General features: G+C 45.3%; 1 protein-coding gene across 1 annotated transcript in view; it reads left to right on the top strand.

The window, feature by feature from the left end:
- The first annotated feature begins 714 nt into the window (after positions 1-714).
- The window catches only part of COQ8B (coenzyme Q8B), a 90,258-nt gene continuing 69,864 nt past the window's right edge, over positions 715-21,108 (top strand). Inside the window, exons 1-6 of the mRNA XM_068250785.1 lie at positions 715-1,060; positions 5,249-5,432; positions 6,383-6,664; positions 13,891-13,957; positions 14,055-14,132; positions 19,228-19,350. Coding sequence (XP_068106886.1) covers positions 5,256-5,432; positions 6,383-6,664; positions 13,891-13,957; positions 14,055-14,132; positions 19,228-19,350 — 727 coding nt within the window. The 5' untranslated portion in view covers positions 715-1,060; positions 5,249-5,255. The remainder of the gene's footprint in view (positions 1,061-5,248; positions 5,433-6,382; positions 6,665-13,890; positions 13,958-14,054; positions 14,133-19,227; positions 19,351-21,108) is intronic.

Genomic DNA, 21,108 nt, shown 5'->3' with positions numbered 1-21,108 from the left:
GTCTACCCTGCAAATTAACCTAACGTCCTGTCCTCCTGACAGTAATCTTCTCCTACAATCAGCCACCTTCAGCGTACTACAATAGACCCCATTCACAGCACGGAAGTGCTGAGGATTAATTACTATTGGAGGGCAGCTCTGCAGAAGCACAATCTGAGCTATGCTATGTCTGATCGTGCTGCCTTCTCTCTGTGGAAATGAGGAAGCAATCGCCGCAGAATGAGGAAGTAACGTCTGCCATGGAGAGCAGCTTTGAGGTGTCATGTCAGCTATTGCAGCCTCTCAGATTTTGCAGCCCCGCATGCGCAGTAGGAGCCTGCGCCCCATTACATTGTGCAGCCACGTGTGAAACATCCTAAATATCTCCACTTCCGCACCACGTACACCCCCGAAATTTGCAGGGGAGGGAGGGGACCCCCACATCTAGCTCTGTGCCGAATTGCAGCCGCCGAGCCCCGCTGGTTCCCGAGACTGATTGCAGCAAACCTATCTCGGGAACTACCGGGGCTAGGGGGCTGCAATTCGACACAGAGCTGGATCTGTGGGTCCCCTCCCTCCCCTGAAAATTTCGGGAGTGTACGTGGTGCGGAAGCGGAGATATTTCAGCTAAATAATGTCTAACTTCCCACTGAGCATGCGCGATACTCAGTGAGGAAGGCTGCTTCCGGGCTGCAATATCTGACATTACAGTGGCAGTAATCAGACATTACACCCATGGGAAAAAGGGGGCGGGAACTGGAGAAGAGTTGTGTAAGTTCGCGTCATCACCCTACGTTCAGTCTCGTCACCTTCAGCCGCCCGCAGAAGCCTGTGCATGCGCACTAGGAGATCAGTGAAATTACTAGTTACTAGTTTTTCTGAGGCTGTTTAGGATGGTCATATTGTAATTATAGTTATTTCGGATCCGCTGTGTTTGCAAGTCTATGTAGCAGCTTCTTCAACCTAATATGACGATCGAAGTTACATAGTAAAGGCAAAAGAGAGAACGGTGTGGAATATATAAGCCAGAGGCTGCTGGTGGTGGATTCTCAAATCTTCGTGGCATCCCACAAACTGTAAGGTAAACATTCATACATTGCATTCCTTTCACAGGCTGCTTCCTTTTGTAAATTCTGGATACAGTGTGGAAGGAAGTATGGGGAATAGAATCCTTGCTAGATCTGGTTTGTTTCTGTAAATCCCCTCCTATCTTTGTTACAGTATTTTATCAGACCTCAGGGTATTGCTTAAAGTAAAATATTGGATTTATTTTTGATGCCACTAAATATTGATGCTGTAAAATTTTCATTACACTTTTCCAATATTTACTGAATGAACCAGTTAGAATGAGCGGAATGTCTGAGAATCAGAACTGAATTCTTCTGCCGACTGATTTGAAATTACTGATTAGGCCATTGTTTTATTGGTCGTGAAGTGATAGAGGCTGATCGATTTGCATCAGACCAAGAGTCTAGTGGGGCAGCTGGATAGCATGCTGGTAGGGCTATTGCCTTTGGTGTAGGATTTGAGCCCTTTGACAAGGGTTCCAATGCTAATACGTAAACAGTAAGGAGACTTTGGGCAAGGTTCCCTAATGATCCTGGTTGCCCTTGGCACATCCTGTAGCTGCAGCTCTGGCGCTTTGAGTCCGCTAGGGCAAAATCGCGATATAACTGTTTTGTGCGTTATGTAGTTCCTGTGCAGCCACCCAAAATGCATCACCAAGAGATCTGGAGCGCTAGATTGTCTCGGCTGTGGGCGTTGCTCCCCTCCGCACCACTTCTGCTGGAAGCTGCTCTGTTGTGCACTGATCTTTTCTCACCCCTTTCCTAGTAAGAAAACCCTGTGTGGCACTCTGGCCCCGAATAGTCACCTGAGGGATTGAGTCACAATCCCTGCGACACACAATGTTTACAAGACCTTGTTGTTGTAATTTAGACTTAAGCATGTCAGGTTGTGGATATGCACATGACTCCTCTTAAAGGATACCTGGAGGGAAAAAAACAGCCCAATTTGGGTATTTACCTCAGGAGAATAAAGCCCCTGGATCCTCCAGACAGTTCCAGCGCTGAGACCCCTACAAGCCCATCAACAAGGGCTTGTCAACGGAGCAAGCACTGCACGGACGGCTGGCGCCAAGCTCAAGCAGCGGGCCTGGACTATGCTGTCTTATTTGTCCCTTACCGTTTATCATAACTGAATTGGGTTATCGCTCACACTAAAAGCTGTAGTTAGTGTTTTTTAAGACTTTGCTCACTGCGCTTCATTGGTTTGGATGGGTGCTATTGATACATTTGAAAACTCCAGCAAGCAGTAGCACCAGGGTTATTTCCAAGGGTGTTTATAAGGGCTCAAAACCACTAGCAGCTTTTTCTAAGCGCTAGTGATTTGAAAAAAGCTCTTGCTAATGCAATACAATGCTATGGTGGATTTATAAAATCACATAGCTCAAGTGGGATCACACACATAGCATTACTTTAGCTAGAGCTTTTCAAATCACAAAGCACTCAGAAAAGTGCTCCTAGTGGATTCCAGGCTTTAATCACCATTGCTTCTATTATGAACTGGCCTTTAAAGAAAACCTGTAACGAAAAAAAACTCCCCTGGGGGGGTGCTCACCTCTGGTGGGGGAAGCCTCCGCATCCTATTGAGACTTCCCCCGTCCTCCTCGGTCCTGCGGCGGCATAAATCTCCCGAACAGCGGAGATGTAAATATTTACCTTCCTGACTCCAGCGCAGGCGCAGTATCGGCTCTCTGCTCGGAGATAGGCGGAAATAGCCGATCTCTGTCAGGCCCCTCTACTGCGCAGGTGCAAGTCGCCTGCGCTGTAGAGCGGAACCTACAGAGAACGGCTATTTTTGCCTATCTCCGTACAGAGTCGCAACAGCGCCCTCGCTGGAGCCAGGAAAGGTAAATAAATCCGCGCTTATCAGCACTTGTCAGGCTTGTCGAGGAAGGATTCCGGGGAGACTTCGGGGGAGCCAGGGCTGGACTGCCTGCAGCTACAGGGGAGGGGGAAGCCTCATTGGGACCCTGAGGCTTCCCCCTCCTGAGGTGAGTACCCCCCTGGGGAACTTTTTTTTTTTGTTACAGGTTCTCTTTAAGCTGAAAAGTAGAAACCTTTGCTTTTATAGGACACCTGAAGTGAGAGGCATATGGAGGCAGCCATATATATTTCCTTAAAAAAAAAAATACAAGTTTTCTGACAGTCCTGTTGCTCTCTCATGTATCAGTAGTGTGAATGACACACATGAAACAAATGGGGCAAATCCAGTCAAACTTCAGTCAAACACCTTATGTGTAAGATTGTTCAGGGTTTATGGCTAAAGGCATTAGCGGAAGAGAATCAGCAGGACAGCCAGGCAATTTGCATTGTTTAACAGGGAATAAATATGGCAGCCTTAACCTCCTTGGCGGTATGGACGAGTTTTTTTCGTCCATGACCGCCGGAGGACGCCGCTCAGGCCCCGCTGGGCTGATTTTCATAATTTTTTTTTAAAACATGCAGAAAGCACTTTGCTTGCTGCGTGTTGTGGATGATCGCCGCCGATGCGCCGCTACCCGCCGCGTAAGGCCCCCCTCCAGATACCCCTGCGCAGCCTGGCCAATCAGTGCCAGGCAGCGCTGAGGGGTGGATCGGGACCCCGGATGACGTCACGGCGTTGATGACGTCATCACGGTCGTCGTCATGGCGACGGGGAAGCCCTAAAGGAAATCCCGTTCAGAACGGGATTTCCTTACGTGTAATAGCGCCGGCGCCAATCGGAGGAGTGGGAGGGATGCGAAAGGGAGGAGGGCATCATGTAGCTAGCGCTAGGCTAGCTACATGATTGAAAAAAAAATATTAAAAAATAGCGCTGCGCTGCCTCCCTGGCGATCTTAATAGAACGCCAGGGAGGTTAATATCCCTCTCAGTTCAGGTGTCCTTTAACCAGGAAGTAAGTAACAATCACATAGCACTGTATGATGTAACGTCATGTAACTTATCACATGCTTTGCAAGCACAGTCCACTTGTTATACAGTCCTTAAAATTTGTGACCTTCCTCTCCCTAAAATTTGCTGGAATCAGATATTTTTGTAATTTAGTAATCTTTCATTTTTTATTTTGCTGCTGATTGTGATCAGCAAGAACTCCACTCCTTTTCTTGACTTGAGTCTGTACTCAGCACAGACAGCTCAGATATTTGCACTTTGTGCAGCCATTTACTCATCCACAAAGCAGGAGTGAGTGAGTAGCAGAGACATGGAAACTTCCAGCCTGACAAACTGACACACTTGCAATAGTGCTTATCCAAAAGGATTGTACTTGAGTGTTTAAGATTTTTTTCCCCCAGTACAAACTCTCTGTACGACTATCTGCTGATTGGTGTGTTCTGCTTATAATGGTGGGAGCGGGTGGATGTGTGTGAACAAGGTGCTGGTGCTGGGGGTGCTACATAACAATGGTGAAAGTTTTCCAATATGTCCATTCACTAGTGTAATAGGCTGTTGGTGATCATCAGTGGATACTTGTACCCACTTGGAAAAGGCACCTGTAAATATCTCGGGGCATCTTTTCTGGTTACTTAAAGTTGGCCATACATCTATAGACTTGGTGGCCGATCGACCATCAGATTGGAATATTATCGAATGTGATGAAAATGGGCTACCAAGAGCTAGCCCGATTGACAATATGACCAATTTCAGGTTGAAATTGGTCACATGTATCAGACATGCTGGAAAATCTCAGGCTGACATGCTCGATCTGATGCGTGGCGGTAATGGCGTGCGATAAATCACGAACGTGAAGGAATCCCCCGGCCACTGTCCTCCCTCCACCCCCGCCTACTGTTTTAATCGGTCGGGAATTTACCTACGGTTTATGGCTGCGAACAGATCTCTGGGAAAATCGATCCCGTTATCAATTGGAAGTAGTTTAGACATGTACACATGATGCAACTTCCTGTCATATCACCCATCAATCTGATGGGAAATTGCATTGTGTGTGTACTCAGCATAAGATCACAATGGAGGAGCTATGGATTGATTTGAGGATGAGAATTAAGGTATGCCCACTGACGTTTGGCATTCATCCTAGCAACTTGTAGGGCTGAACTGGAGGGATTGCTTATTTCTCAACAAATGTGGTATTTCACTGTAAATGCATCATCTTTGTGATCTTGAATCTGTGTTGCTTAGAAACCCTCATAAATCCTGTGCATGTGATTGCTGTGTTACACCTTACAAGGCACATAAATGTTCTAACGTTCACATGTTACATCTCGCAGTTGAACGATGTTGGGCGATCTGGTCATGGTGTTAAAGGGAGCGTCTCGTGTGGCTCAGGCTGTAGCGAGGATGGGGTGTGAAGAGCTGCGGATGGCTGCTACAACCTCCTCCATTGGAGGTGGACTGAAATCGGTACAGGCAACAGCTGAGCGATGTGTGGGTACAGCATTCACTAACCTGCAGGTGAGAGAGCACAAAATCATGTTACTTAGCGTAAATAAGTTAATGGCATTTCTCAAACTTTTTGCTCAACTCCGAGAAACCGTACAACCTCAAGCTGAAGTTATTTAACTAAAAATGTTCTTGAACCAGAACACAGACTGCTAGCAATAGGCTGTGCAGGATTTTTTTTTTTTTTTAGGCAATTGTCTTGTCCCAGCATTCCATGGGGAAGCCCTCTGCTCCTTCTCCACTTGCCACGAGGAATGAATTGAAAATATGGCCTTTAGGCCCCGTTCACATCTGCAATCGCAAAACGCTAGTGCTTAGCGCTAGCGTTTTGGGCAAGTGATTTTTACAGCGATTAGCACGGTAAAAGTCACTGGACACTTCTGTGATTCAGAGCGATCGCGATCAGTGCTTTACTAAGCACTGTACCAATGATCGCTCCAGAATTGCGGCAAAAATGTTGCAGGTAAAGCAATTGGTGCTAATCGCAGCAGTGAGAACACTGCCATAGGTTAGAATGGCACTGGCGCTTTGGTGATTAGCAGGAATCGCCCGCTAATCACCCTAGTGTGACTGGGCCCTAAGGTGGTTTTCCAGTCATTTTTTTTTTTTTTTTTATTAAGTGGAATTAGCTTGCATAGAAACTTTTTCATAGGGCTAATATTTGGAAAGCAATGACTGATAATGACAGCTGATTAATTAGTGAAGCTGATGGGCATTAATTATTAGGCCTTCTTAGTAAGGTAACACTGATAAGTCGTGTGTTGGGTTCTAGTTTAGTCAAGGGGATTTCATGTTCTGTGCGGAGCGAGAGAAGTTGTCTTGTCGAATTTCATTACATATTCATTATCCAATGATGATGCCTGAAGCCTAATATGGAATGTACTATATTATACTCTTCATATCAGCAGTCAGCAGTGACGGCCTGTTTATACCCACCTTGACTTGTGTGTATTTCTTTATAGGTTCGCCAGACAGATTCTAGAGTGCGCCCTCCATCCTCTGACTTCAGTGCGGATGATTGGAGCATGATGGCAGAGTTTCCTCCCGCAGAGGAGGAGCCACCTCCTAGGACAACCTTTGGTCAGCCGTTCCAGAAGACAGGTCCAGGAGTATCGGGCTCTGGTATGGGGCAAGTGAGAAGTTATAGCACAGTTAGAGGTCTCACTGCTGAAGAACTCCAGAGAGCTCGGGAAGCCAGAGCTCAGAACGTATCTGAGGACCATGGGAAGCCCAAGAGACAGAAGGTGGGGAACCAGCTTTCTGTAAACCTGATATTAAACTATTCTGAAAAGATTTCACTGTGTAACTCCACTTTCTCTAAGAGAACCGTTAAAGAGAACCCGAGGTGGGGTTCTTCCATCGCAATCCATATACAGAGGCTGGGTCTGTCTATAGAGCCCAGCCTCTGTTGCTAGTTAGTTCCCTCCAAAGCCCCCCCCCCCCCCCGCGCGCTGTCAGACCCCATAAAACACAGCTTACCTCACTAACGTCAGTATCGGCTGCTCCCCCGCCTGCTGAATCGCTCCGGTCCCCGCCCGCGTCCCTTCCCTCCAATCAGCGGCAAGGGAAGGGACGTGGGCAGGGACCGGAGCGATTCAGGAGGCGGGGTAGCGGCGAGACTGGCATTAGTGAGGTAAACACAGCCGGCTGCGACACGCTGCGTGTCGCCAGCGCGGCTGTGTTTTATGGGGTCTGACAGCGCGCAGAGGGGGCTTTGAAGGAAACGAACTAGCAACAGAGGCTGGGCTCTATAGACAGACCCAGCCTCTGTATATGGATTGCGATGGAAGAACCCCGCCTCGGGTTCTCTTTAAAATAGAAGAGGTGAGGTGACTTACCTCAATGATGACAGTCAGATAATGACAAAGAACTTTGATATACATTGATATACATTTGGCAATGTGTTTTGTGGGTCTCAGCCCACCTCCTCAGGCTTAATTCAGTGCAAGAGTTCTCTGTAGCAGAATTGTAGGTGCCTACAACTCTACAAAGAACTCTGGCACTGTATTTGGCCTGAGGAAGTGGGCTGAGACCAACGAAACGCGTTGAAAAATGCATATCAAAGTTCTTTGTCATTATCTGACTTTGTCATCATTGAGATAAGCCACCTCACCCCTTCTATTTTAACACAGTTTTATCATCATCTGGGCGCCTCTTATCCCCCTTTGTGTCACACACCCTCATTTGGAAGGTGTAGTTTTTTTTTTTTGGTTAGGGCTTTCTACCCCTACATCCATCTAGAGCTATTTTGTAACAAGAGAGCGACCATGTCCAGTCCAAGTGGACGCCCGAGTGGAGTTGGGTTTGTGCATCACCACCCGCCTACAGTGGTTGGTTGCCCCCCTGAAACCTCCCTTTGTGAGTACCCATTCCTCTCCACCATTTTCTTCAGTTGTTTGACATACACTATTGAGGCTCCCTGTGTCTCTGTGTGTGTTTTGTTTTCAGTCCAGGGTGCTCTCAGATCACCCTACCTACCTGTAACATACCTAGGCAGCGGTCTCTGTGGAACTCTGTATCTTTGTAGCTACTCATGTGTTCCCTGCAGTTGCATTTCTGCTCTTTCTTGGAGGTTGAGTGTGAGAGATCACACTACTGTCATTTACATGACAACTAAAGTGAGAGGGATCTGGAGGCTGCCATATTTATTGCCTATTAAGCAATACCAGTTGCCTGGCTATCCTGCTGATCCTCTTCCTCTAATACTTTTAGCCATAGACCCTGAACAAGCATGCAGCAGATCAGGTGTTTCTGACAAAGTTAGGTGCCTGCTTGTTTCCTGTGTGAGATTCAGACACTACTGCAGCCAAATAGATCAGCAGGGCTGCCAGGCAACTGGTATTGTCTAAGAGGAAATAAATATGGTAGCCTCCATATGTCTTTCACCTCTGGTTCCTTTTAACCTCCTTAGCTGTATTATTCTTTCCAGCTTTAGTTTCTAAAATCGGTACAATTCTTTCTCTAGAAAGATTCATACCACTAAGTATAAGCAGCCAGAGATGTATTGTATGGGAAGGTAATTGGCATGCAGAGTTATTCTGCAATGCAGCGGACATAGTGCAAAAGTGCCCTAAAAGAAAATGAGTATGGCAGCCTCCATATCCCGCTAGCTCCTGGTTCCCATTAAAAATACACACTCCCATTATCTTCCTTGGGTAGTCTTCCTAAGTAAGGTGTCACTGCAGTAAAATTGGACAATGTATGATTGCGAAAGGCTATGTGATACTTTATTTCCTGATTTCTTGTGCTCTACTGAATCGATGACTTTTTGGATGTCATGTATACCAAACCTTGTCATGATTTCTAGCAAAGTGTACTCTGCATTCTATTTTAGTTATTAGAATGTTATAGCATCTGCGGTATGAAAATAGTATTTAAAGAAATGTATTACATTATAGGAAAAGTAGTGACAAGGCTGATACTATACATTGGCTACTACCTCTAACCAAGCTCTGCTGAAAGCCAGGAAGCTCTGGTCTATGGCTAGTTTGTCTCTGCCTCGTCATATCTCATCTTATCATATACAAAAGAGCAGAGTCAGAGGAATGTACTGTTGGCCTCATTGATGAGCATTACTTTTTATCTACCATAAGCAACTTTATCAGCCTCTCAACTGCTGTGCCTGTGACAAGTACTGTGACTGTTTTGGAAAACTGATATACAGTGCCCTAGCAAGGGCTGTGGAGTCGGAGCAATTTTGGGTACCTGGAGTTGGAGTCAGTCGGTGGTTTCATAAACTTAGGAGTCGGATGATTTTTGTGCTGACTCCACAGCCCTGGTAAGTATTAGACTAAAGAGTCGAAGTCAGAGCAATTTTAGGTACCTGGGGTGATTGATTCCATAAACAGAGGAGTTGGAGTCGGATTATTTTTGTACCGACTCCACAGCCCTGACCCTAGCAGTCAGTTCAGAGGACAGGAGAATAAAGCACAGTCACTCTCGGTAGTTTTTGAAACCTACTGAAACCAAAAGTTATGGCTTTTGTCCTACAAGACTGGGTCTGATCAGTTTATTGCAGATTGATTTTGCTTGTGCGGTTGAGGAGGGAAGTACAAACAGAAAAATCATCTGAGGCCTGGTGCACACCAGAGGAGTTTTTCTGAGCTTTTTGAGTTTTTAAATCTGCTGCTAATGTTATCCTATGTGTCTGTGCACACTGGAGCAATGAGGTTTTGTAAAAAAAAACCATAGCATTACATTGGGAAGAGCTTTTAGAGGTTTCAAAAGCTCTTCCCAATGTAATGCTATGGGTTTTTTTTACAAAACCTCATTGCTCCAGTGTGCACAGACACATAGGATAACATTAGCAGCAGATTTAAAAACTCAAAAAGCTCAGAAAAACTCCTCTGGTGTGCACCAGGCCTGAGGCAGTATTTATACAACTTTTTTTTTTTTTTTTTTTTTTTTTATTATATACAACTGAAGTGCGAGTAATATGGAGGATGCCATATTTATTTAAAGAAAAAAAAAATTACAAGCTGCCTGGTATCCTGCCAATTCTAAAACATCCTTCACACATCTAAAACAAGCATGTGCCTGTGTCCAGTCAGATTCATTTAGAGCACCTGATCTACATGCCTGTTCAGGGCTCGTTCCCACTATCGCGAATCCGCATGCGTCCAACGCATGCGGATTCGCACATGTAATGTGAGTGGATGGGGCTGTTTCCACTCCTGCGGTGGCGTTGTGCGTTTTTTGTTGCGGAGAAAAAACGCACAAAAGAGGCAACGATTTCGCCTGCGTCGGGAATCCGTGCGAATCGCCGCTAATGTATTTAATAGTAAAAACGCATGCGTTTGTTACATGCGTTTTTACCCGCGATTTCGCACCTTTTTCAATTTTATTTTGCCCTGGCAGTGTCATGGTTAATTTCGCATGGCACCCAGCCATGCGAAATCGCGGGTAAAAACGCATGCAGAAACGCATCCGCATGCGTTTTTACAAGCGTCGGAATGCCGGTGAATCGCGTCGCAACAGTGGAAACAAGCCCTCAGGGTCTGTGGCTTTAAGGCTTGTACACAAGTCAGATTTTTCCAAAACGACCGGCTGATAAGGTTTTGACGGATCTGCTTGGCGGATCGGTCAAATCCAGTCTTATCAGCTGAACGACCGATCGTACACAATCGCCCGATTTGACATCCAAGCGACTGGCCGTTCAAACGTCCAAATGACCGGTCGTTTGGAAAAATCCGACATGTGTATGTACCTTTGAGCGGCTCAGCAGGACACTCAGGCAAATCTGCATGGAACAATTTCAGCCTCCACATCCCTCTCACAGGTGTCATTTAGCAATATATTCGTTAGCAGAAAGGCTTCTATGACCCACTGTGTACATTTTGTATGAGAAATGTGTTGCCTTATAAGCGCTGTACTGCAATGTAAATCACAAAATGAAAATGCAGTGTGATTTCATTACAATTTTTACAATGCAATTTTTTGTATTTTTGTATTTTGCAATTATCCCTGGACTGGCTAGGAATGCAAGTACTCATAGAATGCAGCAGGACTGAGATTTGTGATCAGGTAAAATCAGATAGCACTAGGGTAAAGGTAGCCATACATCTAGCAATCATGGGCAGATTTGACCAAGAGACAAATCTCTCTCTGATCTGAGAAATCTGTCAGCTGCCCATACACCATAGATCAATTCCCGATCAATTTCAGTGTGAAATATCTTGGGAATCGGACGAGCACGCCGCATCCTCCGCTGTGTGTGTGAGAGAGATGTATAGACATGCTGTAATGCGCATTCATACATTACCTGTCCTGTGTCACGGTGGCCGGTCATCTTCCATCTCTTTTCAATCATCCGCATACACGCTGCCGGCGTGGCGCATGTGTGACCTTACGTGCCAACGTGCTATACGCCGCCAGCATGTATACGGGTAATTGAAGAGAGGCGGAAGACGGACGGCCACCGTGACACAGGACAGGTAATGTATTAATGTACATTACAGCACATTACACACATATTACGGGAACAGCGCCGGGGGTTCGTCGCTTGTCCTCATATCGCTCGGTCCAAAATTGGTCACATGGTCGGGCATGCATTTGGCGGCACCAATATTCATCCGACTATATTAATTGAATCAGATTTTCGATCGGCCGCCAAGTCGCCTGATGTATGGCTACTTTTAAAAGTGACCACTGACCACACACCATACAATCTTTTTATTTTTTTTTTACATTTCTGTTCAATTCAAGGATTACACTCAGTTTTTCACATTGACATTTGAAAAATCTGACCAATGTACCACACACGTTTTAGTTTTTCTCCAATTATGAAATAAAAATGTTTGAAAACTGATTGGTGTGTATATATAAGAAATTGACAATATACCCTACACCAGGGGTCAGGAACCTTTTTGGCTGAGAGAGCCATAAACACCACATATTTTAAAACTTATTTCCGTGAGAGCCATACCATATGTTTCAAACTGGGACAGTGCGCATGTGCCGCAGAGGGCTCATGTCCCTGTTGCCATGGTGATGTGTATACAGTTGATCCGGCGAGCAGCGGAAGTGTCAGACACATCCTCAGCCTCTCTTGAGTTTCAGCCACATCAGCAATTTCCCCGAAAGCCAGACAGGAGACATACCAACTAACAGCTTGTACAATTACCTAGCTGACTTGGGGGTTGATTCACTTTGTAGGACGAGATCCCAGCACTTTTGCCCAATATGCTGCATGTGAAGAGACTGGCAGCATATTGGGCCATTGAAAGTACAGGGATCTTGTCCTACAAAGTCAGTGGACCTGACAGGGTCCAGAGTGGGACAATTGGAGCGGCCGTTAGTTTTAGGGGGAATGTGAGTAAGTTAGCAGTGCATGCTACAGCAGTAGCGTGCTTACTTTGAAAATGTTACTTGCACTGCCACACTATGCTGAGCTGCTTGCGCAGTGTAGCTTAGTGAATCAACCCCTACTGATCTGTACGTGAGCCAGATGTAGCCATCAAAAGAGCCACATCTGGCTCCCGAGCCATAGGTTCCCTACCCCTGCCCTACACCCTTACATTTTCACAAAAATTGATCAGAAAGATCCAGCACTGACTGGAAATTTTTTTTTTGATTTTTCGGGAAATCTGATCCTTTTTTTCCAATTGATGTAAAATCAGATTATTTCATTGTATTGTGGCCACCTTGGGGGCCCTTTCACACTGGGGCGGTGTGGTAAACTTACAGGAAATTTACTGCACCCCACCACAGCCTAATGAAAGTGAATGGGGCAATTGACACTCCCCACGTTGGGGTATGCTTTGCTAGAAATGCCCTATCTAACGCGCATCCATACCTACGTTACCTCGTGGCTCCTGTGGCAATCTGCATTGCATTGGATTGGAAGTCATGTAAGGCTATGGTAACGCACGTGTACTTAAAGAAACGCCACAGATTTTAGCGTCTCGCATGCGCAGAATCGTTTTTTAGCAAGATGCTTCTGCGCACATCATCGATTGCCCAACAGGAAGTGAGCGTCACTTCCTACTTGGCCACATGCCAGACGAGGATTGTTGCGTACTCACGTAGTAATCCCCAAAGGCCTGTTTTTGGCGGTGCGGTCACCTCACCACCAATCTCAGGCCCAGTGCGCAACAAAAACCTCTAGCAGATCCGCAAACAGCTAGAGGTTTTTGAAGCAGATTTCAGAGCAATTCTAGGCATGTTTAGAGACGTTTCCTAAACATGCCTAACGTTTTTTGGAGCGTTTTTGTGTAGCAGATTACAAATATTGTTACAGTAAAAGCTGTTACTGAACAGCTTCTGTAAAAAAAAAAAAAATGCCTGGAAAACCGCTCTGATCTGGCGTTTTTTTTCAGACCGGTTTTTCACTTTCCTATACTGTAACATTGAGGCGGAAACTCCTCAGAAATCTAAAAAATGCTGCAGCCCCCGAATTTGCGTTTGTGGAAAAAACGAGCCGCTCTGGTGTGCACCAGCCCATTCACTTTCATTAGCCAAGCGGGTTTTTTTTTTTCCCTCCCCCTGCAAGCGTTTTAAAAAACGCTTCAGAACTGCTCTGGTGTGCACCAGCCCTCAGTGTGAATCCTTAAGGATTCCAGTGATTTTTCCAGTTTTTCAGCAGATGTCTTTGCATTTTTGCATCGCAAACCATCCACAAAATACAGAAAATACATGATGTAAAACAGCTCTAATGCTGGGCATACACGGACAGGAGGGAGGCTTATCAATCGAGCCTGATGGCTCGATTGATAACATCCGACGTGTCCGATACCCCGCCGGATCGATACTGCGCTCGATACCGGCGGGGAGAACAATGGCAAGAAACGAGCGGCTTACTAGCCGCCCCCGCGGGGACAAGCGGCAATCGATCCGCGCGGACGAGTGGTGACGCGCCGGCATCGAGCCGCTGGCTCGATACCGGCGCAAAAAGGGACCGTGTATGCCCAGCATAAGTGACTGATTGCAGTAAGAGTATACTTAATAAAAAGAACATTTTGTTTATTTCCAGCTCAGCGAGAGAGCCCGGGAAAGGAAAGTGCCTGCCACTCGGATCAGCCGCATGGCAAACTTTGGAGGTAACCCGTTACTTATCGATGATAATATTTTCACATCTTCCCTCAGTTATGCAGTATAGTTGAATTTATACTCCTTTTTCTGACTCGCACCTTGCAGGCCTCGCTGTCAGTCTGGGAATTGGTGCTCTAACAGAGGCAGCAAAACAGTCTCTGAGAGGAGAGAAGACAGCAGGAGGTGAGTGTGAGCTTCTCCTTTCTCTACAGGAACAACTTTTCTCAATATTGCGCCCTGATCTGCCTTAAGATTCAATAATTTTATGGAATCGGAGGTGAATCATTGCTGCCGCATGGCTGCGCGAATGACCTTTCAAATTGATTTTGAGCCAAAATTGGTCAAAAAGATCAATTAGGCAGGCTGGAAAATCTCAGTCACAAGGGCCCAATCAGCTGTAAGGTGATAAAAGCATTCAATATCGCAATGATCCACTGACCCTGGACGGTCCTTGCCCCCTTCCCCCAATTGAAATGTTTCCCACCCATATTTATTTCCTTTTAAACAATACCAGTTGCCTGGCAGCCCTGCTGATCTATTTGGCTGCTGTAGTGTCTTAATAACACCAGCAACAAGCATGCAGCTAATCCTGTCAGATATGACAATGTCAGAAACGCCTGATCTGCTGCATGCTTGTTCAGGGTTTATGGCTAAAAGTATTAGAGGCAGATGATTAGTAGGGCTGCCAGGCAACTGGTATTGTTTAAAAGGAAATAAATATGGCAGCCTCCATATACCTCTCACTTCAGTTGCCTTTTAAAACACTGAGATGGGTGGGACACTTGGTCGGTCTGACAGGCGGCGGTGTAAGGACAATTTTCAATAGCTTTCTTGCTGAAACTTATCGGAAATCCCTGTGCAGTGTATGGGCAGGCAACATTTTCCCTCTCTGATCAGATTCAATTAGAGTGGAATTTTTCTCATGGTTGATCTGCCCATGCATTGAGCAATGCATGACTACTTTTTATTTCTAGCCACTAGTAGGTATCTGCATACTCTAACAAGCAGTCATTTGTATCCATTATTAGTCTGGTAACTTAATGCTATCATCCTATATCTCTAAGCAAGATCCTCGGGTCATACCGCCCTGAAATTAGATTTGAAATATGGATCCTCTGAATCCTAAGTTCACAAGTTACCTAGATAGGAGCTGCCTATGTTATGACCTTGGAAGTGAAAACCTTTCATGTTTAGAAATAGCACAGAAAATGACGTGGGATGCCAATAATTTTTCTTGTGCTATTCCCGACCATGAAAAGTCTTTACATCCGGAATCCTATGGTTGGCCGCTGTCCAGGTGTTTAGGATCTTCTGATCTTCAAATCCATTACCAGTCCACCTAAACGGTTTGCTCTGTCCACTTAGCAGAAACCTTTTCTCTCCCCAGCTTTAGGTCAGGCTTTAAATTCAGGGTGGATTTTAAAGGATAAATGTTGCAACACACTCTAAGATCTGATGAACCCCTGGCTGTGGTATGTCAGAGTAACAACACCCACTTAAAGAGGAACTGTAGTGAAAAAAACAATAAAATTGCTTATTGTTTACAAAATGTATTCATGGATTATTTAGTAAGTCACTATTGCCCAGCACTGTGAGTTACATCTAATTATCTGTGATTTGTGCTCTGCATAACAGGTCTGACCAGTAAAATCTTTTCCTGCCTACCAAGAGCAAAAATCAGACCTGATATGCAGAAAGCATGTATACATATGTATGGTATTTAATGCAAATTGAGGGAGGGGATGCTCTAGTCTAGAGAAAGCTGTTAGATCATGGAGTCATACACAGCCTGTGTATGGATAGAGTGCTGGTAAATGGGGAGCTAATGTAAACAGTAAGTAATCGTAGGGGGATTCTCATATCTCTGCAATGCATTAGACTTGTATTTTTGTGAGTGGCATTAAGGTAGTTTTTTTTTGTTTTTGTTTTTTTTCATAGTATGTAGTCCCATCTTTCTGATTTCTCCTTCCACTGATCTTCTCCATGACTATCAAAGCTGTCCTCTGCATCTTGATTCCTGTGGACTCCATTCTAGTGTTTGTAACCACATTTGTTTAATCGATTTATATATAGTGTGGTTACACAGCATCACTTCATATCAAGTCTGGGCGCGGCTACTGCCAAGCTCAGATGTTCAGCCACACTACCTGTGCCCAGCACTTGCAAGCATCCTACAGCGGAACTGCAGTGAGGGACATAGGGGTTGATTCATCAGAGTAAATAGCACAAGCAACCTCCTGTTGCTCACGCTCATAAATCAGCACAACGTAATTTTGTTTACCTGCACTCTATGTGCACTACTAGTGCAGTGTAGTATGTGTAACTAAACAATGGCCGCTGCTTACAAAAGCTGTGTGGCAGTGATGTATCGCTATCGTGATATTACACTAGAGCAGCTGCTACTATGTTAAATAACCTCCTTGGCGGTTATCATGAGTCAGGCTTGGGGTGGAAAAAAAAAGCCAGGAGCAGTAACCCTGAGCGTGACTCATGGTAGCCGCTGGGCAGCACTGTGCAGAGCACAGCGCGCAGCGAGTGTTTACACTTACCTCCCAGGGGATCCATACGGCGGCGGCCACTCTCCATCCTGGTGGTGAGTAAGTGCAGGGGCTGCTGCAGATCTGAAATAAAGAGAATTCAGGATACAAAATATCTATGGAGAACAGTACGTTTTTTGCAGTCTGCTCCCTAGGTTACATGTAATTCTGAATTGGCAATAAGCTGGAAATGTATCATATATAGAAATCTTTGCTTAACAGGAACTGGAAGCGGCCACAGGTTGTCACAACGGCAAACTGTCAATCATTCAGCAACTGATAAATGTATACAACTGCTGGTTAATCAATCAACTGGTCGTGGCTTTGATTTTGCAGACAGAAACAAGCCAATTTTAACAATAACATTTCTATAGCACTTTTCTCCCACTGGACTCTCAGATTCAGAAATTGGTAGTAGGATGAAGTATTAACACAACAAAAATTATATTTCAGCAAATGCCAAACTGAACAGGTGCGTTTTCAGTCTGGATTTAAACACGTCCAGAGATGGAGCTGTCCTGATCTGCTGAGGTAAGGAGTTCCATAATGTAGGAGAGGGCATGACAGAAGGCCCTGGGACCAAAAGTTTCCAGGTGGACTCTGGGGATGATTAGATTATTAGAACCTGTGGATCTGAGATTGCAGGGATTGCTGCGCAGCTGCAACATTTCTTTCATATTTTCAGGGCCCAGATTATGTTGTGATTTAAATGTCAGAAGGCCGATCTTGAATAGGATCCTCCATTTTATAAGTACCCAATGAAGGGTGTGCAGGACTGGTGTTATGTGGCAGTGACGGGCCTGGTTGGTTAACAGTCTGACCCTTTCAAAAACTCTCTATTTTTGAACGCTAGCAGTTTAACTACTTGCCGACTAGCCCCAGGACCGCTCCACGCCCATTGGCATGAACGGTCTTCTATGGGGCTAGCAGGAGATTGCGTGCGCATCTTCTGCTTGGCGGGGCGGAACTCTGTCCCGCCTTCAGTCTTGCCGCTCGGGAGACTGTTAGGCGGCTGTTTCGCCGTCTAATTACTTTGTACAGCGCTGCGATCGGCTGTCCCCCTGGGAGACAAGAGAGCGATCGGCTCTCATAGGCAGAAGCCTATGACAGCTGATTGCGTGATTGGCCGGCAGGGGAGAGGGAAGGAGGGAGTATGAAGTTAAAAAAAAAAAAAAAAAAAAAAAGTAAAATGTATTTAAAAATAAGACATAAATATTTATAACAAAATAAAAAAAACAATGTGGGGCCGATCAGACCCCACCAACAGAGAGCTCTGTTGATGGGGAGAAAAGGAGGGGGGAATCACTTGTGTGCTGTGTTGTGCGGCCCTGCAGCTTTGCCTTAAAGCTGCAGTGGCCCAATTAAGTAAAAATGGCTTGGGGGGGGGGGGGGGGGGGTTGGGGTTTAACACCACAGTCCTCAAGTGGTTAAACCTTTTTACTACTGAACAGCTAGAATACTTACACACACCAGTACGGATCTGAATGTTCTTCAAAGTCATAATGTCAAGCAATATCTGAAAGTTTGTGACTCCAAAGGCTTCCATGGACGTATTCTTATACTGTAGTTGTCAGTTGTGGTCCAAGAGTGACAACTGTCTGAAACTAAATGCAGACAAAACTGAAGTCCTTCTGATCGGAGGGCAGCGCATGACAACAAAACAACTTAACTTGCAGTCTTCACCATTGGGAATAGGAGGCACGGATCTACAAAGCTCTGATCATGTTCGTAGCCTGAGAGTTCTAATTGATGGGGATTTCAATTTCAGAACTCACATCTCTGCTGTGGTGAAATCATCCTATTTTCACCTGAAGAATATTGCAAAAATTAAGCACCTCATCCCCCCAGAAGATCTGCCAACCTTAGTTCATGCCTTCATTACATCCCGACTGGACTACTGCAATGCTCTCTACACTGGCCTTCCAAAAAAGGACTTGTACCGCCTACAGCTGATACAGAATACTGCTGCCAGACTGTTAACCAACCCCGTCACTGCCACATAACACCAGTCCTGCACTCCCTTCACTGGCTACCTATAAAATGGAGGGTCCTATTCAAGATCGGCCTACTGACATTTAAATCACTAATCTGGGCCCTGGATACATGAAAGAAATGTTACAGCTGCATAGCAATCCCTGCAATCTCAGATCAACAGGTTCTAATATTCTAGTCATACCCAGAGTCCACATGGAAACTTTTGGTCCCACAGCCCTCTGTCATGCTGCTCCTACGTTTTGGAACTCCTTACCCCAGCAGATCAGGACAGCTCCATCCCTGGACGTGTTTAAATCCAGACTGAAACCCACCTGTTCAGTTTGGCATTTGCAGAAATATATCTTTTGTTGTGTGAATACTTCATCCTACTACCAATTCCTGAATCTGGGAGAGCCTAAGCGCTTTGAGTCCTATGGGAGAAAAGAAATACTGTAGAGATCCAAGCGGCTGGGCACATCCAGTAAAACCAGACCTTTATTCAAAAATCCATTAAAATGCAATGCATGCAGACACAGCAGTAGTCAGCCAGGAGAGAGGGGACAAGCAGAGTAAAGATGATCTACAGCTGTTTCGCACTCGACTCAGGAGTGCTTCCTCTATGGGAGAAAAGCGCTATAGAAATGTTATTGTATTGTAAGTCCATATGTTGAACTGATAGACTTGGACTGCATTGTTGTGGGAAAGTGATGTATAAAATTGTCTCACTTTTGTGATCAAATAATTTTTTTTTTTTTTTTTTTTCCTAGAGAGCGATGCTGTGCTTGAGAGCAACGCCTTCCTGAGCGATGCAAATGCAGAGAAGATTGTGGACACTCTGTGTAAAGTACGAGGGGCTGCACTGAAGCTTGGTCAGATGCTGAGCATACAAGGTAACACGAGAGGGATTAGGGAATGGAGGTAAAGTGAATATGTGAGGCAATGCTCATCTGCTATGCAGAGACGGTACTGCAGAACTGTTCATAGATGTATTGCCTGCTCCCAATGCCACATCTTTTTCTCGCTTACCAAGGATTTCATGACTCTACATAACCACTACTTCATAAAGCTACGGTCAACCAAATGAGTCCTTTTATCAGGTGTGATAAGTTAATTAACAACATCTGCTTACTCATGGTGTTTAATTCCGAGGGAGCGGTGGACAGAATATTGGTTTCATGGGCCAAATGTACTTCTCACTACAATACAGCTTGTTTCTTTTTCTCTCTTCATTCAGCTTGTGGGTGGGTCAGTTGGGTGTGGCCAGATGACACCCAAAGTAGGAAGAACTAAGCGTTGCTGGTCTACATACCACTTGGTATACTCCAACACTACAAAACCTTGGTAGAATGCACGTAAAGAGTAGTGGGTGCAGTCTGTATAATGCATTAAAAAAAATTAGCGTAAGTTGTGTTGTACATTGCAGCACCTACAATGCTTGTTATTATACAGTAAGTAGGTATTGCTTTTATAACGAGAGAATATTTTCATAACAAACTATGTAGGTTTGCGTAAAGCCGTAAAACGTTGTGTTCTTTATGTGCACACAAGGAGAGGTCTTATAGCAAACTCGTTATTTAAAAATAAAAAGTTAGATACTGCAGGGGGTCCCCAAACTTTTTGGACCCGTGGGCTGCTTTGACTTAAGACATTCTTTCCAAGACCCAACAGACCGCCTCAGCCAATAATGAGGCGTGTGTACGGCAGCCGGTGACCCCCAACCGACGAGCGATCTGCTGGGCAGATCTACTCACCAGTGACACCAATCCCGTTGTTCGCACCGCTTCACCACCTGCCATGTGACGTTATGCATGCGCCGCTTGTCGTCTCTCTCTCGGCGCCCTTCTGCATAGCAACATTATGCATTGTCAGCTACACCCAGCGATGTTGACCAGGGGGATCAGGTCCTGAACCTTTCTCTTCATTGTTCAAGTGCAAAGCTGTCAGTGCAGCACAGTGGCGTAGCTAGGGTATTTGACACCCGCTGCGGATAATTTACCGACCCCCCCCCCAATAAAAAGGAAAGGAGTGAGTGCGGTGCACGAAGCACACCACTGCAAGAAAAATAAAAAAAGAGTGTAGCCATGACATGATGTGGGCGGAGCTGCGACGTAATGATCTAATTCTAAGGGCTCATTTTCATATGCACGCGTCTAGCCATGCTTATGGAAACACGATCACAGGGTGCATAGACTGCACTGTCTGATGTTACCATACATGCACTGCAATTCACCACTGAATCGCAGCTTATGGTTGCAAGCATTTTGGAGTGAATGCACCCGCGATCCCATTCATTATAATGCAAGCAAACATAGCAAAGAAATGAACAGCGCTACTTAAAAACAGATGAGTGCTTACCTGCAAAAAAGTGCAAACCCCACTCATGGGATTCAAATACACAATGAGCATCCACATGACCTGTCTACCACTTGGAGGATGTTAGTTTCACTAACAATTTGCAATTTGTTAGGTACTCGTCCCTCCCACTGTCGAAGAAGTCTTTCCTCCATGGGAGGGGACCTAACACTAACTAAATTCTACCTATGCATATGCATAGCCTGGGCGCGCTACCAGTAAAATTGAGAATTGCGCAAAAAAAGTGGGATCAGCGCATCACCAGGCCGCCTCTGAATGGCCTGAGCTCAGAGATG

This window comes from Hyperolius riggenbachi, chromosome 8 (genome assembly GCF_040937935.1).
Source record: "Hyperolius riggenbachi isolate aHypRig1 chromosome 8, aHypRig1.pri, whole genome shotgun sequence".
Taxonomy (NCBI): domain Eukaryota; kingdom Metazoa; phylum Chordata; class Amphibia; order Anura; family Hyperoliidae; genus Hyperolius; species Hyperolius riggenbachi.
The sequence above is the reverse complement of the archived record's forward strand: the minus strand, read 5'-3'. Positions and strand labels throughout refer to the sequence as shown.